The sequence below is a fragment of the Dinoponera quadriceps genome, unplaced genomic scaffold (genome assembly GCF_001313825.1).
Source record: "Dinoponera quadriceps isolate SergipeBrazil2010 unplaced genomic scaffold, ASM131382v1 scaffold2183, whole genome shotgun sequence".
NCBI lineage: Eukaryota > Metazoa > Arthropoda > Insecta > Hymenoptera > Formicidae > Dinoponera > Dinoponera quadriceps.
In genome coordinates, this window is record NW_014556922.1 from 77,311 (window position 1) to 103,488 (window position 26,178).

Below are 26,178 nucleotides of genomic sequence, written 5' to 3' on the forward strand. Positions count from 1 at the left end.
TGCAATTAATAAAAATCATAGCTACTGGAAATAGCGCCTGGCAATGAACACACGTTTTATCTTTCTGTTTTATAATCTTCCTGTTATTCCAGTTCGATTAATGTCGCAATTCTCTTCCCGTACGGTCATACGTCACAGATTGTTGAACTAGAAAAAGCAGTTTTCGCATGAATTTCTCGTGAATTTCGTGGAACAGTTGTGTCCGGAGACGAGAGAATATCGGTTCGGTTTTCGATGACGTTTGCTCGATCGACTTAACGACTCGCGAATGAAATGTGCAACTCGACGCACACAATGATATTATTTTCGATCGGGCGAAACTCGTGAACGCGCGCGCTCGTTCGTCCTCTCGGCGAATGCCGTGCGTTCCAATTTTAGATGAGCGCATGGAAGAACCGTTTAAGCCGAGCAAAACGGATGCCCGTCTCGGCGACCGAAATCCACTCGCCTCGAATTCCTAATAGCCGCCCTTAGGGGCCGAATGTGCCGGCGGAGCCAATTTATCTCCCGAACGAACGAATGTCTGAGGATGCGCGCGAAGGACGACGCGACGACGACCACCCAAATTTATTTAAACGAATTACCGACAACTCGCTGAGCAAGCCCGAGCATTTTTACGATCTTTGCGCAAATTGCAGCGTTCCTCGGCCTCCCCAGGTGACACTGATAAATCGACGTAAATTTGTAAAAGCCGTGCGGACGCGAAATCGATCGTTTTGCTCTTCGTGTTACGGGCATTTCCGTTCCCGCGTTGCTGCGCGTTTGTTTGTATGTTTGCGCGAGTTTTAACTAGCGTTTGTCTGCGAGGGCCCGACACGAGGCCAAACAAGACAACGGAAAATGCTAGGCGTCTAAGGAAGATCTTGGCGATCTTTTAACTTGGCAAACGTTTGCTCGGCAATCAATAGGAACGTACGAAAACGCGGTCATTAGCTCGGCTTGACGTTGAGAAACGCGAGAAATCGATTTTCCGATACACGAGAAGATACATATAGATCCACTACCCGTGCTCTTTTCTACCCGCGATGTTTTTGAGGAATTTCCGAAGACGAGTTAGACTTCCACTGATAAAAATATCGAGGATACCGATAGTTTTTTCCAATGCGAGCAAATGGGAATTGAGAACTCCGCGAAGCCGAGCGTCAAGCGTGCAAAAACTATTGAAACGAATCTTATCATAACAGGTTTTACAATGTTAGAATTCATTGTCGGAATATTTTTCGGAAATTAGAAATTCGCGCGGCGGGTGTTGATATTTTCTCGATCGATTTTTATCAAGGAAAAGTTGACTTCAAATTAGGCGGATAATAATTCGTAGATAAGAGGTGACTCGTGCTAGATTCGGGATATCCTGCATCCTGATGCGTATCGGCGATATTTAACGTTGGATAACGGACTCGAGTTGACTTTCTAAGCAAGGCGATCAGAGAGATAACGCTTCTCAGATTCCGATGTGATACAACCTCTCTAATGATAATATATAACGGTTAAATATATTTCATGCGTTTCACATGTACCTTCTCTCTTATCTGCACGTTTCGCTCGCTCTTATTTTCTCTCTTTGCTCCGTCTGTCCTTCTCTCTCTTTCTCTCGCGAGTGTTTCATTGGATTCTCGCGCTGTTTCCCTCTCACGCCCACTTTCTCCCGAGCGCAGTCTCCGGGCGCACTCGAGACAAGGCGGCCGCGAATAAATCAGATTTGAAGCCGCGCTAGACGTGGTACACGTACGCACGCGTTTTGCTCTTGTCCACTCAAGACCGCCTTTTAGTACCGGGGACGATACGAGCCCTCCAGCTCGCGCGCTGGACGCGGTTAAATCGTGCTTCCGTAGCAGGTGTGTCGCGGTTTCTCAGGGATATAAAGTCGAGACGCGCATTATCGCGTGTACCTTCGTCTCGGTATTACTACCCGCCCGACGTCGAAATATCGCCGTGGATGCACAATTTGTGCGCTCCTCTACGTTGTGTAATTTTATTACACTCCCGTAAGATGATCGTGTTTTACACACATACTTATTCTGTATATCTTATGATCTCTAATGTTATCAGTTTGATATCATTTTGATGAGAGACGAATTAGATAACTCGCTTAAATGGCGTTAGGTGTTCTTGTTAAGATAAGATTAAGTATCTTTGTGAAAATATTCAGAAATAATTTGAAATAAAATAAAAATGTCTTATATAATCGCATGAGAAGTCAATGGAATGATCATTTCGAGAAAGAGATACTCAAAGTTTTCATCTTAGCTAATTTGAAGTCCTTCGACGCGACTGTAATTTCGTTAATAGACTATAAAAACGTTGAGAAAGGAGGAGCAAAATTTTCAAATGAATCTCGCTCGAAACACGGGTTCTTGTCTTCGCGTGCCCTTCTTTTGCAGTCGCCGCGTCAATTTCCGTTTATAAGTAGCGAACGAGATTAAAGACATTGTGCATCAAGCGCGACGTATATGATTTCGGGAATTGATTTTGCTTCGCTGAATCTATTAAGCTTTAATGACAGTACCTCTTCCGTAATATAGATGCATTAACGGCCTTTTCGTGTATATCACGTTCGCGCCGTATCGCGTACAATCCATACATGTCCATTTTTGTATATAGCAAATTGATGCTGATGAATATGAATTACCATCGGCAGTATCGGAGAAGCGTTCTGAAAGAGAGCCCGGCTATTTTATGCGTGTTATAGCGGTATTAATAGCGCGAGTTCTCCCTCGCAGTCTACCTGCGCGCGCAAAACTCAATCAGAGCCATCAATATTTATTGACCTCGCAAATCGATCGCGGTCCGCAAATTCCACGAATCCGGAAGTGAATAATCTCTCAGCTCGAGCCCGCTCCGGAGAGTCGTACTAACGGTACAGAAAATCGGACGACACATTCGGGACGATTATTCGCCGTTGAAATAACGGCCGTGCCGTCGGGAACGCGCGCCGTACCTTCGCGGCGATTTGCGGTATTCCGGAGTAATTGAATCCGCCGCGTAAATTCGACCCGGCATTTATCCCGCGACATTTCTCACGGACGCGCGATTTATCGGGTGCGAACGGCCTCGAGGGTACGTGCCGTCCGCTAAATTGTTCGTCACGGGGAAATGTCGCGTGACAAATATCGGGAGTGAATCGACACGAAACGCGCGATTAGGCGCTCGCGCGACCTAGCAGCTGCGATTTGTCCTGATCGAGCGGACCTTTTCACCGATCTGCGTTTCCGTGGGATCCTGCGACCTGATGGCGACGTTCCAAGATGTCATTTAAATGCTCGGATGAGCCTCGAGAATTTTCCGCGTTAATATGAGCAAAGTGGTCCAGTGCGAACGTAATCCATCGAGGGTGAATAGCTTTCGTTTCCGAGATTGGTACTCGTTTGTCAGCTTTGCATCGGAGCGATCGACAGTTGCCGATCGCGCACTGCTTCGGGATTAATTCGCGACGGCACATGCTATCATTTCTCCCTCGCAACATCGTGCATTGCTCGCTCGTCGTTCCGCGCGGCGGACGTTTCTCTCGGAAAGAATCGGTGCTCCCCCTTTTGTCCTCCTCCTTGCCTCCTTCTCGTTGCCTTCGACGTGCGGTCGTCGACGCGCGCAAAACAAAATCGGCACCCCGATACACCGGTATTCGCGGCCGGGAAATGAAGATATGCGGGCTCCTACGAACACGGTTGGGAGGGGATCGACTTTCTTCTCTCTCTCTCTCTCTCTGTTTCGCACACAAACATACACACAGACACACGCAGGCATACGTTCATACACACATTCTCTCTTCTCCTCCGCTTTCTCCTTTTCTCTCTTTTTCTCTCCTCCCTCTCTCTCTTTCTTTTTCCCTTTCTCCCTCTCTCGTTCTCTCATGTTCTCCTGATCGCTCTTCCTATCTCTTCCTCCTCGCCGCGATGTACGGAGCATTTCAATGGCACGATCTCGCCCTTCGCTGGAAACGGCGCATCCGGCGGTGCCATTCGTCGCGCCACTCGATGACGATCGACCTCTGCGTAATCGTGAGCCCACCTTGACCACCGCCGTCGCTCTCTTGGCCGAGGATCAAGTAGGACCTGCGAACACATATAAACAGCGAATGTGAGCGTAGGCAGCGATTCTACGCCGCCCCTTCAGCCCGCCGCCGGCTACCCCGACGATTTCGCGTCCGTTCGCAATCTGACGGGCGGTTCACGGCCGCAACGGCCGCTCTAGTTTCCACATTATCGGGGCTGTCCTGTCGGGGAAACCTTGACCGTTCGGGTTGATTTTCAGTTCAAGGCGAGCGGAATGTCAAACCACACCGATTTGGTACGGTGCCTGAAAAGTACTTAGGGAACGTGTAACGTATTGATACGTGCTTCATATGTCTTCGTGACGCTCTCTGGTATCTCGCCCGCAAAGCTTTCGTGAAATTAAAGAGTTTACGGTTCCTACATTGCAAGTAGTTTTCTCTACATTGAAAAACCTGTTTAGTGGACTCAAACAAAATCCTTGTAAGGATATGGGCAAACTAATGTTTTGGTTGTGTACCAAAGTTTGATTCTTTGAACCAAAGGTTTGGTTCTCTCAAACGGAGGTGGAAAGGGTTTTATTCAAAGGATCAAACTTTTAGTTTAAAGAAGCAAATTTTCTCACAATCAAAACATTTGTTTGCACATATCCAAACAAGAATTTTGTTTGAGTCAACTGAATTTGTTTCTCAGTGTACACGGTCTTATAATTTACACAGAAGAAAGTGTTAGATTTAAGTAAATAATTACTTCAATATTTCTTGACAAATTTTTGCTTGGATTAAGTAAATCCAAATAAAAAACCAAATAAAAATTTGCTAAGGAGTATTGGAGTAATTATTCACATAAATCTAGCACTTTCTTCTGTGTAGGGATGAGATGTAGATATTCGTAAATATGAAAACAATATCTCGAGAATAAATTCTTTTACGAGGCGATAAGATACTCACTTGTTAGGCTTGATTTTAGGGCATCTGCAGGCCAGATCAGCCGAGTGTACGTAAAGAGAGACGTCGCCACGTCGGATCCTCGAGTTGGTGTTTTTCTTGTAAACGAAGTCGACGTTTAAGGTGAATCGGATCCAGGATGTGCCTGATACGCTTGTGCCGGATTGCGAGCCGTCGCTCTTCTTGTGTCTGTCCGTTATTCTTCCCAGAATAGCTGCGGTGAAAAAGAACATATTGAACATCGTATTTTTAGCACACGCTATATTACCGCGTTATGTCATGTAATTGAAGTGACGAACGAAAAAAGGGATCTAAGCGAGAGTATAGAAGGTCTCTATTTTCTCCTATAGATTGTTTGAGGGCAACTACAATTCCATTTTACGATAAACGGGAGCTATAACTATCTTCTTGTCTCTCAAGAATATCTCGTAAAGTGGAAAATCCTCCGACGTATTTTTCGCTTCGTGAAAAGTCTGCTTCCATCTTTGCTTTCCGAATTTGATTCCCGGCGAATCTAATTTTATAAAATCGATATTTCGCGTTATAGACGCGAGTGCCTGTGTATCGCACGTAATCGGCGTCAACCTTTTAACATGGACACACACGTGTTCCTTACGTTGAAAGGACACCCGGGTCCTTTCAAGCAACCGTACAATCGTTTCAAGACCGTGGAATCGAATGGGGGCCCGCGGTCGGGCGAGACTTTTTCCTCTCTTTCTTTCCTTCCCGTTACGAGCGTACCATCGATCCTGTCGTCCTCAGGACAGGGATACTATTAGCCTTTCGCCAAGGACTAGGGTCATGCCCCAGCGAAACAGCGATTCAGCGTCGAGTTGCATTCGATCGAACCATTCATTACTCGACGTCGGCGTTACGAGTTTGTACGCCGTCGTGCTCGACCCCGCGGTTTGCTATTCGAATCGTGGGGCCGCGTTATTCCTCACGTCGTGGTCCGAGGAGACTCCTCGTTCCTCGCGGGGGAGGCGTAGGATAGCGGAATGCATCCTCGTAACGGAAACGTGCATTTTCTCTCTCTCTCTCTCAGGCGATTTCGTAGGAACTCGCGATATCTAGGAAATCTTTCGCACGGTGAAATCATCCCCTGCACCGCACGAATATGTGTGTGTGCGGAGAAGGAGAAATCTTTTGTATCAAATACTTCACATGAAAATATTCTGAAATTTCGTCTCGACAAATAGCCATTTTCGACGACACAATTTTTTTGATTTCTAGAAGAAAATTCATTCGATAGGCTCGATCTTTTTTTTTTCTATTTTACTTCGGTCTCCCGTCCTTGTCTCCAATTTAATTTTGGCACTAAAACTACGAGCTAAATGCCGATGCAGCGGAAGCAGCTTCCCTACGACACCCCTCGGCGCATCTCAACATCGGTCGCACTCGAGATACGCGCGTAGAACTCCGACGACGAAAAACAAGACGCGCGGAGGCACGTGCAAGCGTACAAGCGTCGAGGATGGCACGGGATGTCATCGTTCCCGATCGGTTTCGCCTTTGCGACGTGGTCGGGACGCGACGTGGTCGTTTCAGCCCCGCTATTCTAAGTCGGAGACAGCTAAGTGCAGACCTGTTGAAGATTTATCTGCGCTGAATCAAGCGAGCCGACGGGAGAGAGGGAGAAGCAGGGAGCGGAACCGAGGCCGCCGCCACCCGGCCGAAAGCCGGCTCAAAGGCGTGCCATTCTATTATTGAAAGCCCCGGCACCGTTAAAACGCGAGCCTTTCATTTTTGAACCAGCCGTTATACACATTACCGCGAGAGTGCCCGCGTTCGTTGGGAACCGTCATGGCCACGCACAAACAACCCTGCATCTCTCTCTCTCTCTCTCTCTCTCTCTCTCTCTTTCTTCCTCTCTCTCTCCCTCTTCCGCTATCCTCGACAATGAATTTCGTGAATTTCGAATCCGAAGCGCAAAAGAGACCGATGCCTGAAATAATTGTTTTGAATTTTAATTATTAAACGAATAGTGATCCTCCATGATGCCATTAATATTAAATTTATAATTATAACGAGCAAAGCATATGCGTTGATATGAAATAATTGTTAACTATGATTATAATATATACCGAAAAGCGAAAATTCCAGTAAGGAAAATATTTGCATGGCAATGCTATTTTTATAATTTCTTTTGCTGAGTAAATTTCAGATTCGATTGAAATTGATTCGATGTAATTAATTTTCACTTTAATCTGATTTCCTTCAATTCTCATTAATTATTTGTGAACAGGCGAGGTTTCTCCCAAAGTGAAATTCCCCACTATCTCTTCTCTCTCTTTCACTCCCTCTCTCTCTCTCTCTCTCTCTCTCTCTTTGCCTCTCTTTGTCCTTCTCCGTCGGTGTTTGCGTTTATATGCGACTTTTTCGAGGACTTTCGAGGGAGAGGACGGCACTCCGGCATAAATCGTCCTGTTTCACATGCGCCCTCCGAACTTGGCCGGGTGTACACATCACACACACACACGCGCATACACATATATATGCACATTCACCCCTGATAGAAGCCGAAACAATTTCGGTGGCTTTGCGTGGCGCAACGTTTTTCCAACAGCGGCCAGTCGGGAATCGACGATTGTCTATAGCACTGTCGCGTTTATCGTCGCTCCCGAGCGTTCTCGTTCACCGGGCGTGATATAATGATATTGGATTCAGGAGTTACCTACTGTTACTTCCCTATCGGGAAAACAACGGGTTGTCGGATTCAAATATGAGAGTAATTTTCCATTCTATAGAGCTCGAAACAACTTTTTAATGAGAAGCGAAAAGTACTCGATACACACACATATACTATCTCTCTCTCTCTCTCTCTCCTTCTCGTATGATATTTTCTACCACGAGTATTAAAACCAGATTGAAATTTGTATATCCATCGAACGTCCCTCAAGCTGATATACGAATCTCTCGATGCGAATTTGATATTTAGTTTTGATTAGAAAATTTAGCGGCAAATTCAGTCACGAGAGCACTCGTGATGAAAGTTTCGTCGAAACGAATTTCGATATTGGATAGACAATAGATTCTCAGTTAATTTCAAAACAAAGTCACTCGAACGGGAAGCTAATGGGTGAGAATAAAGTGAGCGACGAAGTTTCGCGAGATACTCGACGAAATATTTATCCTCGATTGAAACATTGCGAAGAATTAGTGTCATCGCATTAGTTAGTCGTTATTTCGTCAATGAATGCAAACCGTTGCCGTTCGCTTTACAGTGACTCATTCTATTTCTAGAAATTGTAATAGCCGCGGGGTATACCGCGTTATATATAGCGACGAGTTAACTATAGGCCCTCGAAGATTCGCACGACGATGAGATTTGCGCGCAATGTTTGGGTTTCCGCGGCTTCCCCTATATAAGGGACGAGCACGATTAATACACCGTTCTCCGCCGCGCGGAGCAACATTGTTCGGCTTGGCGCTTACCGTAGTCTCTTTTGCAGTACTTGTTGAGATTTAGCCTCTTCGTGCTGGCACGGCACTTTCCGCACTGATCTGCAACAAAACGAAGCGGAAGACAAATTACCATCGCTCTCCTACAGTGGCTTAATCAATTTATGGCGGCGCGCGGCTTAACCCGCGCGGCTTAATTCCCTCGCTCGCAGACGTCTGCGGGCGAGGAAACGCGTCGTTAGCGGGAATGCACTCTAAATCGCGCGCGCGGAATACAATTCGGTCGGCACCGAGCAATTGTCGGAATTAACTCCTCGTGCGGACGTTATCGAAATAGTCGTAGACCGGCTGCCACCGTGGTACCCTCGTGGTGCGACCATTAAGAACGATTAGAGAGTCTCAGAAACGCGATAAGTGGCGTGATACATTAATAACGCTTATTTACCCGGAAATTTAATACGATTGATACGATTAGCGCGTTTAAGTAGCGCGGAGGATTGAACGTGCGCGCGTGCAGATGCGAAGGTCTCTCTCTCTCTCTCTCTCTCCGGTGTCAGACGAGACTCTGGACGGGCGTTGTGACGTCACGGAGCCTTCGACCCCGTGTCGCGAACACATCGCAGGCACTTGGGTTACTTCAGCTCGTCTAGCCTCGTCTCGCACTTGACACGGCCCATTATCATCCACCGGCCGGTATCCATCCATCTATTATCTAGCCGCGACTATCCATCCATTATGTCCCGTACGGTCGGCGCGTCTCCCCGATGCCCCGCGTCTCCCAGCTGTTCGATTAATTCCCCGAGCGTTATGTTATGGTCCCGACTGCCACGGGGCCGAAGGAGCCGACGAACAGTGTCGTAATCAGAATGAAACGTGCTCTAGGACACTCGTGCCGGGTGATGAGATAAGAGCTTCTTTCACAGATGCTTCGGAGGAAAATCGGAAAATGTCATCGGGAAAAAGAACTTGAGCATAGAACTCGCTGAAACGAAATAACGCGGAGCAGTAAGAAACCCCGTGTGTTTTCGCAAGTTGCTACGAGTAAGTTGCATAATACACGAGTCCTCGTAGTCACGCATCGTACTTAAAGGAAGAAAAAGAATGGGACGAAGCGTGAGAAGTTGTCGAAATTCTCAAAGATGGATTTCTTAAAGAGGACAAGAGATCTTTGGGAAAATCTTGAGGAAGAAGAAGGACGCCTGGTTTAGGACGTCCGGTCAGTTCCAGATTCGCGAGCGGTCCGCCAAGTTTTACGGTATCTTTCCCCATTCGGTTACGGCACTGATCGGTTCAGGGGGCAAGCGTGGGTAGGCGGATGCGAATCGACGTGACGCGTCGAATGCCGGGCGTGCGGGGCTAACTGGCGAATTAGCGTGAGCGGCCCACCTAGTGCTCGCGATACAGTAACAAGCAACGAACGACGTTCGCTCGTTCGTACCTGCGACGTTCCATACCGGATCGCGCACGTGTCAGGGATTGAAAGCGCGTGATTGATCGGCCGGTTGACCGGCCGGCTGGCAGCGCGATCGAGGATTGCCCGAGAGATCGGCCGACTGTTGCTCGTTGATTTATCGGCAGAAACGTGCGCGGGTTTCGTAACGCGACGGTGAGGACGGTAGCCGACGAGGGAGATTTCTAGATTCGGATCTGCCGCGATTCTCTAATGCGGAGCGGCTCCCCAAGAGGCTCGCGAATAGCTTTCGCACTGAGAGAAAAACTTTTTAATTTAACAAATTATCAGTACACGCAACAAATGGTTTAGATGTGAGACAACAAATGACCCTGTAGTGGAGGCAAATAATTTGTACTTTCAACTTGCTGCTCTAATCAACACTTTCGTATTGGTTTGGCACTAGTTAGTTAAAATAAAAAAATGATGACAAATAATTTGCGACAGTAACTTTCCGATCTGTTTCCTTAACAGATTCTTCAAGTAACGCGAGTCACTTCTGTTCTGATAACTAAAGAATCTTCTGTCAGTGTGGGGGCAAAGGACTTTTCCAACACGTAGATGAAAAAAAAGTCGCAGCTTTATTTTCATTAGTCTCTCCGAGCAAAATTTAGCATCAATGAATTCGGCAAGTTTGTTTTCCTAATAGTTTGAAAATCTGGTGTGTTTCCGTATAATTGCTCTCCTTTGCGATCTATGTGTGTAACTTCGTGGACTGTTCGAACAGCAGAGCTTCGGAATGCCGAAGAATCAAAAAGCTTACGAGAAACTTTCAATGCCGAGTTCGCCGAGTTGCGTTTACTCCTCGCATATCTCGAAGTGCGTCGATACGCGGAGGTGAGGTCGCAGATCGAGAGCGAACAGAGGCCGGAGCGAGGGGACCGAGCGTTGGGCCAAATATTTAAAGCTGCCGGATAGGCGGCCGCGGAAAAATATTTGTTTTTCGATGCAGGAGCAACCGGTTCTTCGGCGAGCGCGATATTTTATGGCCGCGTTCGCGAGCACACGAGCGAGAAAAACAGGGCAGAAAATGAACGGGCGGCGTTAAATAATACTCTTTCGGCGCAAAGCCGGGACGAGATACTCGCGGAAAATTTACATCTCACGCGATATCCCGGTATATCAGGGCGATGATATGCTCACCCCGGCATAGGGGTCCAATTATATTTAATAGAATTAATCAAGGTTATCCGCCGGTTTATCCACTCTATTTCTCATTCGCGTGTCCTCTATCGAGGCGTCCGCAGCCGCGGCTGATAAATGCGAGAGCACGAGACGCGCATCGCGCGAACCGCGCGACAGAAAGAGAGAGAAGGCAACTGCGAGATCTTTGACCCTGGGAGTGTCGCGCTTTTTGCCGGATATTATCGTAGACTTCTGTAATGTACACCGTCAGCCTCTAAGCTGATGAGATATGGCCGAAGCGGTGTCACCGCATGCGATACAGGAAGCAGAATCTATACGAATGATCGAATTTGCATAGGACGCTCGAAAATGTCCTCTTGTATATATTCGAGATTTTTTTTCCGGTTCGCCGTAATCTGTTCATTTTTCGTTCTCTCCCCGACAGAATAAATGCGACCGAAATTCGAGGAGAGAATCTCGCGGACGAAATACATTTTCCATACATGAGAAATGGAGGAGAGATGGAGTCCGATTTTTATTTTATTCGGAATCTCATGAAATATCAGGAGCGCGTGTAAACGCACGTGTGCGGTATTTTACATTCGTTCCACGTCACTTCCGAACGTTATTTTACGAACTTCGACTTTTGTTTAATGAAATTCATACATATTTATTCATTTAATTTATTCTGAGGGCGTATATATGTCTCTCTCTCTCTCTCTCTCTCTCCCTCTCTCTTTCGCTATGTGATCCCAGATTTTATCCGGTAAAATGAGTTTTTGGACTTAAACCCCTCTGTCCCTCGGGTATAAAGCCGAGAGAGATTCGTCTGAGCCCGCACACGCGCGACGTTCGCGGTCCACATGCCGCAACGATCGCATGCGAAAGCGGTTCGCTTCGATCCCGTAATTACGGTTAGACGCCTCCGAGAAAACTAATCCTCCACTCTTTGCCGGCCGGCGATGCTCGTTTTAACGCTCGGTGGTTAGAAGCTTAGCGGTTACGCACTGTCGATGCCGAGGCGAGGATACACACGCCCTCCTTATTTATCTCGTTTTCACCACGATAATTTTACCTCCGTCCATCTCTACCTTCCGGCTACTCGTTAACTTAATTCTAATTATTAGCGGCCTATTCCCTCCCCCTCCCCTCCCCCCTCTCTCTCTCTTTTATCGCGGAAAACGAACGCGACATTCGAGCTTACGAGGGAAAATAAAGGTAAAATGAGAAAAAACGATTTATCAGCGAGTGCAACTACAAGAGTGTGAGAAAACATGTATATGCGAAATTAATAGTTCGCGTCAGTCCGCTTTACAACTGGGAATACTTGGGTCTTTTTTTGAGATTTAACATCGGAAATGGGAATGTAATTTCGATGAATTCGTTTTACACGTTTGTTACGCCACGCTGTTAACGCTCCCCGAGCGGGGAGCAAATCGCGATATAAGAGATCACGAGTGCACACAGTGATTTCGAGCCTCTGTGAAATTAAATGAAAAGTTAAATTAAAGCCTACCGTGCGGCGCGTACGTATATGTGAAATAATTCAGTGTCCATTATTAAAAGCCCAACACGGCAAAATCGTTTTAATTTCCCGTATGTGATATCTCCGTAATTGGGTCAGCCGCTTTGATTTGCGCTGCGAAAAAATTTAATTTGAAATTCGTCGAATTATTGAAGAGGAGGGTAGCCGGTTATATTGTAATTATCTGTGGAAAACGCAGTTCAAAGTTTCATGCGGTAAATACAACACGGTCGTGCGTCAGACCCGCCACGTAATTACCGACAGACTTATTACCCTCTCCTATTTCTCGGGTACACAGAGCTATCCGTCCGATTAATTTTATTCCCAAGTTCTGTCGTAGATTATTTCATGCGAGCCATGCCAGGGGGACGAGATTTTGTCATTATCATGTTATCAATTAAAAAATTTGTCACTCTTGTGTTTCGAAAGCAGGTAGAAACGCGCGCTTTCGGCGCGTCGAGCGGGATCGCGCGTACGCGCGCGATACAACCGCCGGTACGCGCCATTCACAAGCTTCGTCCTTTGGACGAGCTACCATTCATCCTGGCCCATTCATCGGCCGGCCGACCCCGAAGCGCTACGACGATCGGAAGTCGCGCGATTTAGACGCCGATACTCGCGAGTACGCGCGCGTGTAATCCGCTTAGATTCAGCCGGCATCGTTAATGCGACGCGTCCGATCGCGACTTCCTTTGTGCCTTAATCGTCGTCGATTTGTAACCACGTGCTGCGCGAAAGCGGGTATTAATCCTGCAAAGAATGTGTCTTTGAGGCTTGGAATCTAATGCAAGACACGAAGATATTCATTTACCCTTATTGTTACATGCAACTTTCAGGTAAATTGTAAGAGTTTTTTTTAATAACATGGTGGGTGGATAACAAAATCGATTGTGGTCTTGTTAAAATGAAGCAGACATTATGAGGGCGATACTTTATCGCACAATTGGAATGAAAATCAGTTATTGTGTAATGTTATAATATTTCTGAAATTACTCGTGTAATTTCTAATTTTACAAGCTCGCGATGCGCTTAATGTATTAATCCGAGAAAATGATATCTCGGAATTTGCTCTTCGGGCCGAGATAAATTCTGGAAGTTATTTTAACCTTGACTGCGTGCATATTTTTAGCCAGCCATATTCTCGGTGGGTTAATCGTTACCCAGAATGGTTACGCAAAGTCACGTCAAATTTTACGGCATTTGCTTTTATCGCTTTTAGCGGATTGACCTAATACTATTTTCGTTTTACGAGAGCCATATTGCTGTCAGCGTGTCTTGTTAAACGAGACGTAAAAAGTGGAGGTACATGAATAGTTATTTACGATAACGTTTCAGCAACGGCCAGTAATCTATGCTAATTACTTCGGACACGAGCAAGCGCAAATTTTTCGCCAGCCCATGTATAAGTTTGAGCGCTATAAATTTTGCGGCCGAATTCGAGAACTCTCGTTGCATTTTACGCAACGGGAGGCAAACTGCCGGGTAAATGAATTTTTATATTTATTAGTTACACTTAATCGTAAAGGAAAGTGATTTAACGTCGCGTATGAAAATATTTAGTAACGTTTAATAAATATAAGAAATCTTTATCATTCGTTTTACGAAATTTACACGCGTCATTAAGTTATCTCTGGGCAGTCTAGTTGAAATTTCCTCTCTCTTCGTCTCTTGAAAAAATTTGAGAGAGTGCATGTGCACTCCCTTCATCATCGGGCTAACTTTGCGGCGTCCGTGGCGCGCGGATTCTTTCCAGGCGACGCCGTTCCCAGCGGCGGATGTAGATTAATCTTAATCTTCTGTAACGCGGCGGTGTTTTCCTTGGCGCAGCGGTCACGTCGCGCGCAGGAACGTGCGTCCGCGGTTTTAAAGACGAATTTCACAAATTCCCGCCTAGCCGCGGCACTTTTAAAGTCGCCAAGAAAAACACGACGCTCGCTGTCGTCGTACAGTCGCGCATGGTCGGACGGAACACGAGCTTCCGAAAGGATCTTTTAATCCATCTAATATGTCAGATGCTCAGCGTAATCGTTTATTATTATAAACATCTGTTACAAAAAAAAATGAGACTGAAGGTTTCGAAATTGAAGATTTTATTGCCAAAAAAAAATGGAACAGACTTTTGGCAATTTTTCAAGTTAATGAACTGACGTTTGTGCACACCGAAGGAAATTATTTTAAGGAATTTTATTTTATTATTTTAAGGAAGTTATTTTCAATGCCAACCTTTTTATAGTTTTAACCACAAAAATAGTAGTAACAACATACATGTAAATTATTATCACTAACACTATAGTAACACTTACTGGAAAATTGGTTTTCCCGATTACAATTCTTTTACTACGATGATTACAGTTACCAAAAATACCAAATATTTTTCCCTCACTGCAGTAGGGCTCTCAATATTAGCGTATCGGTGCTTCGGTCTCTCTCGTATACTAATGTGTGTCTCGTTTTATGCGTCGAGTGTATACGCATAGCGTGTCTCATATTTATACATACACGCTCGTATATGCGCTGATCCTTGGCGAATTTTACGCTCAACCTGAACACGTGTAGGCGTTTAGAGGTATTCGCGAGAGACGAGATGTGTGCCGGTGCGCTCGTCAACTAAATCCAGAGCTCGCGGCGAAAGACTACGCGGAAGCCGGTGGGATGAGGGAAAGAAAGCGCGGAGGTCGAGGCAAGGCGAGAACGGGCGGAATCCGTGGTCGCTATATTCCCTTGTTCGCCTCTCTCTCTTCTTCTCTTTTTCTCTCTCTCTCTCTCTCCTTCTCCTTCTCCCTCTTTCTCTCTTGCTCTCTCACTCTCAGATATTCGCAGAATAATGAGATTATATTGCGGCAAGCTAGCACGTGGTAAGCTGCGCGAGTCGTCGTTGCGAAAACTGGGACGCGCGTGCAATACCCACTCGCGAAACATTTTAATATCTTCGCGCGAGCGGAGTGCACAGAGACGAGAAAAGACGACCGTGAGGAACTCTATGATTAAACTAAAGAAACGCAACAGGCTCGCGTTATACTATCCGCGGCCGTGTAAAACGCTTTTATAATTCAACTAATTCTTTGCGAGGTGCGCCGCATCCTCCCGTTCTCCCAGAGGGAGAAGAACGCTCCAAGTTTGTCGATCTTCTTCCTCCTTTGCATTTTTAAATCGCGCGTCTTTCCCCTTCGTGTGACCGGCGGCGGTGTTCGTAACAGTTTTTAATTGTTCGCGATATTGAATCAGATCAGACACGTCAAATGATATTTCATCGAAACACGTTTTAATAGACTCGACAATTGATATGTATTTTTTGATACGTTTCCTTTTCTTCTTATTAATAAAGAGTTTCGCGTAAAACTAATAGGATAAAAAAAGAGATCGTGCGTTATTGCGATCACGGTCGAACGAATCGTACGATCGAAAGCGTGATGGAACTACGTAGTTTAATTTGACTCAAGCGATATCCATCATTTGCCAGCGAGATGTTAAACTCCGGGCGCGAATGTATTAGGTTGGTGCGTATGAAATGTCGCATTCTCTTTACATGCGGACGTTTTCCTCCCTGTTTTCGTTATACTTTTGTATTTGGCATAACCTCATTCATACTCGTATTGTCCATTGCCAGAGACTCATTTCAACAAAATAGGTTTTCTCGAAGGTCTTCCCTTTTTTATTTCTTTTGAGTTTATTACCGATATGAATTCTGCCGACATTCGCGTCATTTTCTTATATGAGTACAAACTTGGTAATAGTGCTGCAAAAGCTGCACGCAACATAAACCAAGCGTTTGGGGAGAATACGGTTAACAATCGGAAAGTGCAGCGTTGGTTCGAAAAATTTCGGACTGGCGATTTTTCACTGCAAAATGAGCCGCGCGGAAGACCCAAAACGTCTGTGAATAATGATGACCTGAAGGCTCTAGTGGAAGCGGATCCAGCCGTATCCACGAGGGAACTTGCTATCAGGATGAAAGTTGACCATACAACGATATTGAGACACCAAATTGTACTCCCATCGCTTGTGAATCGGCATGGCCCGCTACTGCTCCATGACAACGCTCGGCCGCACACATCGCACAAAACAATTGCGAAACTGAACGAACTGGAATATGAAGTTTTGCAGCATCCACCATATTCACCGGATCTCTCGCCGACCGATTTTCATTTTTTCAAGCATTTAGAGCTGTTTTTAAGAGGCAAACACCATGAAAATGAAGACAGTCTAAAAAACTCGATATCAGAGTTTATTAATTCTAAAGACCAAAATTTTTTTAAGACAGGCATCTACGCTTTAAAATCTCGTTGGGAGAAGTGTATTGAAGCGAATGGAGCATACTTTGATTGAATAAACAGCTTTTGAAGAAAGATATACAGTTTTATACAATCACTTAAGAATCCGACATTTCATATGCACCAACCTAATAGTTGGCAGGATATATAATACTTTTGAAAACCATCCAGGATCGCGTTGGGCTTTTCTCATAAATCCGACATCGTCTTCCGCCCGCAGGAAGCAGGACAGGAGATTGCTTCGAAATCAATTTACTTTGACGTAATTCATCTCCGCGGTCTGTTTGAAAGGGTCAGGACCATCTCTTGTCTCGGGATGAAAGACCTGCCGCTTATATCGACTGTTGACGCGCTTAATAACGTTTAATAAAAAGTATGCTGAAATTAATAATTCCGTAAGAGAGGAAGGGGGAAAGAGGGAGGGAAAAAGTTGGCAAGTGCTAACCATTAATTCTGCGACCCTTGGTTACATTTCAAATAGACATCGCGTGGTTGTTTAATTATTAGCGCAAAATCGCGAAATGGGCTCGAATTTTTTCGCGTGTCGCATCTACACGACACTTGCGGGTTATTCGGGAAGGATATTTAACAATTCTTCTTTATGTATGCGTTAAATATACTCGTAATCAAACACATAACGAAAATCGATCCTCGATCGCTCGAATCGTGCGCGAATTAGCATATTGCGAACGGGAAAGGAAGATACACACGTACGCTCGCGATTGGAAATGTGATGGAAAAGGTCAACGTCGGTATAGCATCGCAACGTGGAATTTTCCATCGGCGAAACAAGCGGGTTGCGCGAGAAATCAAAATATTTTCCGGTTATGTAGTCGAAGTGGAGCACGCGTATACCGGCGCGGCGCGGGCACGTAGTACCACCCTGGAAAATCCAATTTTCATGGGCCGAGATGAACCTTCATCGAATATCGTGGTCGCACGTGGAAATGCGCAACGCGGTTCGCCGTTTCGACATCTGCGGTGGCCGGAATTTCTGACTTACTGCGCGCTCCCCGCTCTCTCTCTCTCTCTCACTTTCCCGCACATTCGCGGTATCTCATGGCATAATTACGCGATCCTCACGTGTGCGCGCGCGGAAGCACGGACGACCTAACGTCGCAAGCGTGAAATCCGTGCGCTGCATGTGTAATAACACCATTGTAACGTGTGTGGGGTTAGGAAGTACTCTAATATCGTAAAGCTTATAGCGCCGGCACACATCCACGGAATATTTCAATATCCGAGCTGAGCTAGCTACTTGGTTAGCCGGCCCCTGTCGAGAGCAGATTTTGCAAAGTGCTCGTCGCTACGGCGAACTTCGTCAGCGAAAAGACGACGGAATTAACACACTTCCGTATACTCCGCGATATCGAAGATTATTTATTATTAATCACACCTAAGCATTTGACCTCTCGCGAGAGATCGATATTGCAGTCTCACCGACATTACAATTTAACCGACATTGGTTAAAACGACATTTGATATTTGACAATTATACGAAAATAACAAGGAGTCCAAATAAGATATTCTTCGAACAAGTCCCACTTGTGAAAAATAAAATTTTCTTAAATTTTAAAGTGTAAAATTCCGATGAAAGTTCAAGATACAAGGCTGTGTGGAGCCAAGCATAGGCATTCTAGTGCCATTTTACATATTAATCATGTCATTATTAATATTACTAAGGAAGGGTAAAATTGTCTATCGTGTATCGCGAACCTACCGAATTTTTTCGTATAAACGAAGACGAGCGACAGCCTTCCACGTGTGAACCGACTCTTTGAACCCCAGTAATATTTATTATCAATTTAAATTCTCTTGAAAACCCTTGCAAATTTTTGTTATCTTTGTCAATAAAAGTCGCCAGCCTGCGACTCCAAACTTACGTGGAAGAAGTTAACATTTTACACAATCAATTTTACATATCGACAATCGTTCCGTTCAACAACTTCCCAATTTATCACTGCCCTTAGCTTTTAATTCCCCCTTCAAATCGTGAGCGACAAATCGTGAGGGACAGCCCAATAATGACAAATGGATTGTCGCGCTCGCAATAAATAACCTTCTAATTATCGCACCTCGTTGCAATCGTACGCATTTTCTCCCGCGACACGTCAGTCAGCCGGCCGTGCCGACGTCCACGGCGGTTATCCGGAGCGTGACATCGGATTTGGGCGGGCCGATTGCTGATTGGGATATTCGACGCATCGCGGGACGCAACGGCCGGCTTCGGGGTTCGCGTCGCGGCCGATCGATCCGACCGCTCGATCGGAAAGCTCGACCTTACGGCCCCGATCCGGAGCGATTGGCTGATGCGGCGGATTGGATGCGCGGGTTAATCGACACAAAGGACGTCTCGTTAGTCGGGAATTAAACGGATTATGGTCTCAGCCGGCCGCCATCGCCAGATCGATTCACGTTTGCAAACGCGGTCAGCCGTCCCGTTTTGTCCCGTTCTGTCCCACCTCGTCGTCTCGTCCCGTCCGGTTTCCGTTTCATGCTGCTTCCACACATCCGTAATGCAGTTCGATGGCTCGATACATCCGACCACCGGCGAGGAAATCCCTGCGAGCGAGCCAACTGTCCGACCAAGTGCGCCAACTTCGGCGGATCCCTCGTAAACTCGCGCGGAGGCTCATTCGGCTTTAGCGCCCGTCCTTGTTCCCCGAGAACAGGAAGTCCGGCTCTACTCCCGCGAGTTCTCTCGAGCTGGTCGGGATCTAAACTACTGGCGAGTGATGTCACTTCGGGTCACTCGTTACGATACGCCGCTTTGTCCGTCGAGACTCCTCGCGCTCGCCTACGCGCGCGTCCATCTTTTTCCTCCTGATTGTCTGCCTTTTTCGGGATATAATGTCACACTTTGTATTCAGAGCGAATTCCTTTTCCCTCTTATATTTCTACTTGTGGGAACACATTTTAATTAAATTAAAGAACTACACGCGCAGTAAAGGTCTAAAAAAATCACGTCAAGCGTGATAAAAACGCCTCCGCTTTCCGAGTTTGGATTCTAGAGTCGAAATTTTGATTCTACGTTAGACTCTGCAAATTCTATTAAACTGTGGAAAGACCAGTGGAGAACCTCAAGGAACATTATATAAGTTATTGCCCTTTGATCTTGTAAACATTTATTTACTACCGTTTCCCTTCAAGTCCGACAAGGACGGCAGAGTTAATGTAGGACCGAAATTTCGACTTGGGAAATTGCTCTACCGAGAAAATTTTATAAAATGTGATATCAGATTTTTCTGCAAATCCAGGTACATATGTACATTCATATACGTTGTATTGCAAATAAGATAGAGATACGCCTTCATAGAGGTAGGCCAATTTCAGAGTAGCTATCTGAAGTATTTAAATGCACGCGCTTTGGTGGTTTCTGCGATGGAAAGTTGCGCGTGAGTTTTATCTTGTGCATTATTATAGAGATGCGCTGGCGAGATAAATGAGAGCAATTTGCTTGCTTTTCTTTTTGTTTGAAACGTTATTGTGATGCGTGTCCCCCGGTGCTTCATTCCGCTATACACGTAGATTAGTGCGTTAGATAAATTGAAATAAGCGGGATATCGCGTTAATTATTATAGAAACTCGAAGCAAGACAAACAAACACGCGCTCCTCGTCCCAACGGCGATTAAGCGGTTTATGGTTTCGGTTCTATCCACCGGCGAACTGCCGTAGTTACCCTCGCGGTTATCTCCGCGTTTCACGTCGTGTCCGGACTTCGTAATTCGGCCGAGCAACTCGATGGCTTCGATCAATAGCGTGCAAGTTCTCGCAAATTGCCCGATGCACATCGGATCGTTTCACGAAGTTCACCGGCGAATTCGACAAATGACAAATTGCCTTTGAACCGTACTGTCACCGCACAGCCGGCGTGCAGTGTGATAAATATATTTGTGTTACGTTCGATCAATGAATGACCTCCAGCTCCGGCGAATAATCGTTTTAATTTACGGCTGTGTCGAGCTACTGAAAATTAATAGTATCGCGTTTCCAGCGTTAAAAAAAAATACAATCCACGATCTCCACTCCGACATGGACATTAATATAATCTAATGTAACGTATCTTTTCCGTAATATAATATTGCGCTTCTCCTCCGTTTTCTACACGGAACGTTTTGATAAAATACTTCAGTCGAGAGATCTCAGTTCACGCGCGCGGCATCGGAAGTAGTTCAATTCGCGGCTGCATGCGAAGCAACATATAATGAAACCGTTAAATTCGCGTAGGACGTAATAAAAACGATATTTGCAAAATCGGGTTTCACCCCTCGTGTATATGCCGCGGAAATCGCGTGCTCCGCTTGTAAAGCTGTAAAAAGTGAGAAGGGAAGATTGGGAGCTACGCCAAACAAATATCCACTCCATTCCGCCTCGCGTTCACCCGACTCGATTTTTCTCCACCTCCTGTCTCTTCCTCTCCTCTCTCCCTCCTCCTCCCCCACCGCTCTTCTCTCTTTCCCTTGCTCTCGCTTATGCTGTCGCTTTCTACCGACTCGCATCTCTCTATCAATCTGTCTCCCTTCGATCGCACCCGGAATTTCGGAAATTCCATCCGGTAGCTTTGGCGGACGTGACCGTTGCGGCGTTACGCGCGTGGAATTTTCGATATTTTTATTCGATAACGCCCACCCGCCGCCGGGCGGGGCGGCCCGTCGCGGGGCGTCTCGATTGAATTTCAAACGAAATTTAAATTACGTTTAATTTGGTTAGCCACCGGAGAGAGCGGGAGAGAACGAGAGTACGAGAGAAAATAAGGGAGAGCAAGAGAGAAAGAGAGAGAGAGAGAGAGAGAAAGAGAAAAAGAGAGAGGCGAGCAAGTCGCGCGTGTACGTTCCCGTTGCCGTCGATGCTCGCGTGCGGTTCCAGGCCGCTTCGAGGCAGGGGGTTGCATTTTATACGGATTCTATTATCGACCGGCGACCACGCGGTTCATTAAAACGACACGGCATTTACAAACAGAGCGTCGTTCGTTTCGCTCGATGAACGACGCGCGGAAAAGCGGAAGCGCAATGCAACAACAACCGCCAGTTGTTGTTTCGCCAGCTCGCAAACAAAAATATCGAGGTCGCTTCGAAACGGTGCGCAATTTTCCCGTTTTTTTTTTTTATTTTTCGTTTCTTCTTTTATTTTGGTTACAGGTGGCAGCGATTAGTTGACATACGTAGAGGAATCTGTTGTTAAAACAAAATCTTCGGTGCCCGGATTTTTACGAAGCTTTCGTAATGCACGTACGACGTGAGGGGAATACCTGAAGGTATTATCACTCGCGTTGTACAAACGGCGATTCTTTTTACTCTTGACTAGGATGTGCAGTTTTTAATAACGATGATCTTTAAGAAACTAAAATATAAAAACACTAAAGTGAGAAGAAAATACTAAAGTACAAAATTCAGAACATTATGAGAAAATATCGAGAGATTACATGGAAACCATAAACAATTAATCCTTAACCCTTTGCACTCGAAGTTTTTTTCATTCATATTAGCAGCATTACAGCATTACAGCAACTCGAAGCAATTTCAGTGGAAAGATCATATTCACATATAAGTAAATGATATGCGCATTAAAAGAAAAGTCATTGTTGTATGTTATTGTTTTTTTAATTTTGTTAATTTGTTAATAGTTGTTAATAGTTTGTTTTAAGTTTGAAGACAAATTTTTAATGGCTCCGCTCCGGAGCCCTCGAGTGCAAAGGGTTAATATACGATGTTATGCCGTCGATATATTTCGGGCTGTTTCTGAAGCGTAATTGTGCATTTTGCAAATTCAATCTCTCCGACCAAAAATTTGCGCAAGATAATATAATACATCACGCATATAGCGCGCTTCTATTTTCGACGCGAAAGCGTCACCCACGCAACGCCCGGATTTTCCGGCGAAACGAGCTCCGGGTCCGCGGTACTGCTCTTAAAATTATTTACCTCTCCTCTCGTTATATTCGATAACGCGTTATCGGCCGGGGGCGCGCTCGTTGCTAGCGGAATCGGAAAGCGCGCGCCGAGAGCTGTCGTTGTCGGAGCAGAAGGGGGCGAAAATACGAAGGGGGTAAATGTCGGGGTTGGGCTGGGCGGCAGGTTGGCGTGAGAGAGAACCGTTCCTTGTTTATTGCCCCAGCACTCGGGGGTGCCCGGAAAACGAGTGCCGGGGTGCCGTCGGGTTCATCGCGCGCCCGGCGAACGAGATAAAAACATAAACGGTGGCTGAGTCGATCGACGTTCCCAGGCCGGCGGCGCGCGGAGGATGAATATTTGACGATGTTTGCGGGAATTGTATAACGGGTGCTCCCGCGGGCGTCGTTAGCCGGGGTTAATCAACGCTCGGCTGTCTCGAAATGCAATCTCGCGGTCGCGCCGGATGAGAGATCCGCGCGTAACTTAAAAATTTGTTTCACCACGCGCGCGCGACGACGGCGGCGACTAATCATCCCCCTCCGCACTATAACGCGTTTACACTGTGCCGCTACGCGCATTTTTAATGCATCGTATCGTGTGAAATGTTCGCTCGTGCGACGGTGTAATTCGTACTTTATGATCGAAATAAAAAGCTAATAGCACTGGAAGATTGTAACGGCGGAGCGATAAAATCGAGTTTCCTCTTTGCTGCTATTAAGCTTTATTTCTTTATTTATTTACTAAATTTCGCAACTATCGACAGTCACCCGCCATTATTTTCAAGAGCCCACTATTCTGAAGAGCGTCCCTCTCACCGTGGTCGGCGCGACGATTTCACGAACGTTTCGGAACACCCGGTATAAGCGCGCAAACAGGCGAGACGCCTCCGTTCGTGTTATTTGTGCGTCACACCTTCCGGGCCTCTCATTAAAATCCACCTTGAGGACCTGCGGACAGGCTACCCTGAAAATGAGCCCTCGGAGCGGAACTGCCGTCTCCGCTGTCAACGATTAACGATCTACGGGTGCCTCGTTTAATTTTCGCCATCCCGGACGGACGAGCTTTCTTGCAACCGCCAACTGACGCGGCCCGACATGGCGCGAATATTTCCTTTTTTTCGGTATTTAAACGAGAGAGACGCCGACAACTGGATATTTCGTGGGGAAACCTCGAGCAACATATTCTTCGACGACGAGATCGGCGTTGTCGACCGCGTTCCTCCGGCGAAGAATTTAAATACAGGCGTGACCACGGCGGTTATTTAATATCGCGAATAACACGGCGCTCGGCCAAGCTTCGAGCTCTTTTACACCTTGTCCCCCGTTCCTTTCCTTTTTCTCCCGAGAAGTACTTCGCTCTAATGAAGACGAGGTCGGAGAGTTAATTGCGAGTGCTTGGTATTTGCGATAAAAAAAGAAATCGCCGCGCGTATAACGGGCTCCTGATAAGATTTTTACATAGTGGTGGTAGTAACGGGCGTACGCCGACGATCACGCTGTTCGATCCTCGAATACCGCTCGTCGCATACGATCGGTTACTCCGTTCGAAAGTGAACTCGCGAGCTCGTAAATTCCGTGATATTCCACGTTATCCGGCTATCGCTTCATCGAGCAACTTGGCTAAATTAGCAAATCGCCTTACGAACGGCCCAGGGGTGAGTCTCGCGAATCGGCGGATAATCGTCCTCGCAATCTAGTTTCCGCGTAGATCGCGCAGCTACGTACGTACATCGTCCAATACTCGCCGGCGTTGCTGAACTCCGCGAGATCCTCCCGTTTCGGGAAGGATCGTCCCGCGGGATCGGGAAGATTTAAGCTATTGCGCCGGAATCCCACCCCCTTCCCCGAAGCCCGAGACAAATAGCCCGAAATAAGGATGCGAATGCAAACCGAGAGAGGACCGGCCGATTTATCAGCCCGCTACGCCGATAGCATCGCCGACTTTCGTAAAGGCTCTCGCGAGCGGTGTCTAAAGCCGCCCGAATGAATCCCCGACGTCGATCGCCGTTTTTCTCGGCGAGCACTCGGATAAAATTCGCTCGGTACCGGTTTCCGGGCCGACGGACGAACGAAGACGAGGGGAACGCGCGATATATTTTATCGAGACGTTACGCGCGTCGGGAAAATAGCCCGTATATCGGCGACGTTTGAAGCGACAGCGCGCGTTATTTCGCTCGATGAATATGCACAGGGGGGCGACGATATTACGCCGTTGCGTAACAACGCAAGCTCGTAAGAAAATAAGTAGCGGGGGTCTCCCCCGATATACGGGAGATTACCGCTAATTAGGATTTATGTCGCTCCCCGTTTGCACCGCGCGTCTGTTTTGTGTAGTCCGACCTGCGCTCCCTCCTCAGGATTTGTTCTCATCACAAGAAGGTTAATGTCTCTGGTAGTTCGTCGGGGAGAATATGAGTACACGCGACGTTAGATTTGTCTCAGCTAGTACACCATCCGTCACGGTCGGGACGTGCTTTTAGCCAGCTGCGGTATTACAAAATCACTCCCGCGAGATTCCGCCGCGAGACTAAGTGCCAAGCCCGTACTGGTGAAAATTTCACAAGCGAGTCAGCGGGAAAGAATCGTGAACTATCGGGAAGATTTGACAGCCATTTATATCACTACTACTTGTAGAACGCACATTCTTACCTAATACACGTTTCGTCTCTTAATACAATATACTGAAGCGGCGGAGACTCGGTTCTAACCGAGGCGAAAACTAAACGCGCCGTCGTTTCGAAGCACCTCTACGATATCGCTTTGAAATTATACACGTTTCGCGTTTCTCTCTATTACGTAACCTTCTTATAAAGCGTACCTTGCGTAACCCGTTCTCTCTCTCCCCCCCCCCCCCNTCTGTCGCTGTGCTTGCGTGGCAACGCAACGTGTTGACCCGCATAAGTCACTTAAAAGTGTCACGTTTTGTCTGGAAAACGGCGACGGTCCTCGCCCGTGTATTTATATTCGGCACAGAAACGAAATTACACGGAATAATTCGGGCGTGTAAAAAAAATTCGCGTTTCACTCTCTTTCCTCGTCGGCCGCCTCGGTTCGCTGGGATGATTTAATTAATTATCCGTCGCGCAAAATGCACGCCCCCATTTGCCTGTCACATGCCCTCCTTTGTGCCTCTCGTCTCGGTGAAACGGCGAGACGGGGACACGCGCACGCTCGTAAAGTAACGTCTTAATTATAAAAGGGTCTCGGTGCCGCGGCACGTTGTGCGCGCCGCTCACGAGGCACCTTAAGCACCTTACGGCGGCCGTGCGGGACCTTAATGGGCGCGTGGGTGCCTGCCAGCCGTGACAGCGGCGGAGAATCTACGGTTTTTCGCGCGGCCGCCCTTGAGACGGAGCCGCCCCGCGGGGGTGAAACACATGCACACGTACACACACGCAGCCACCGGCCCCTTAATGCGAGACACATTCGCCGCGAAATTAAACGAGCGCGATTAAATGCGCGGCCGACTTTAGGTCGGAATTTACGTGGCGAGACGCGGAGCCGCCGACGCCGGCCGTTACGGTAGCGCGAACGCGTTGTTCGACGAACGTGTTGTATTCGCGACGCCCCGCTCGTCGTTA

General features: G+C 46.8%; 1 protein-coding gene across 1 annotated transcript in view; it reads right to left on the bottom strand.

Moving 5' to 3' along the window:
- Positions 1-3,814: 3,814 nt before the first annotated feature.
- Positions 3,815-26,178, bottom strand: part of LOC106748393 (netrin-1-like) — a 213,122-nt gene continuing 190,758 nt past the window's right edge. The window contains exons 5-7 of the mRNA XM_014626848.1: positions 8,369-8,437; positions 4,937-5,147; positions 3,815-4,049 (exon numbers count right to left, since the gene is read on the bottom strand). Of these exons, the coding sequence (XP_014482334.1) occupies positions 3,905-4,049; positions 4,937-5,147; positions 8,369-8,437 (425 nt within the window). The 3' untranslated portion in view covers positions 3,815-3,904. The remainder of the gene's footprint in view (positions 4,050-4,936; positions 5,148-8,368; positions 8,438-26,178) is intronic.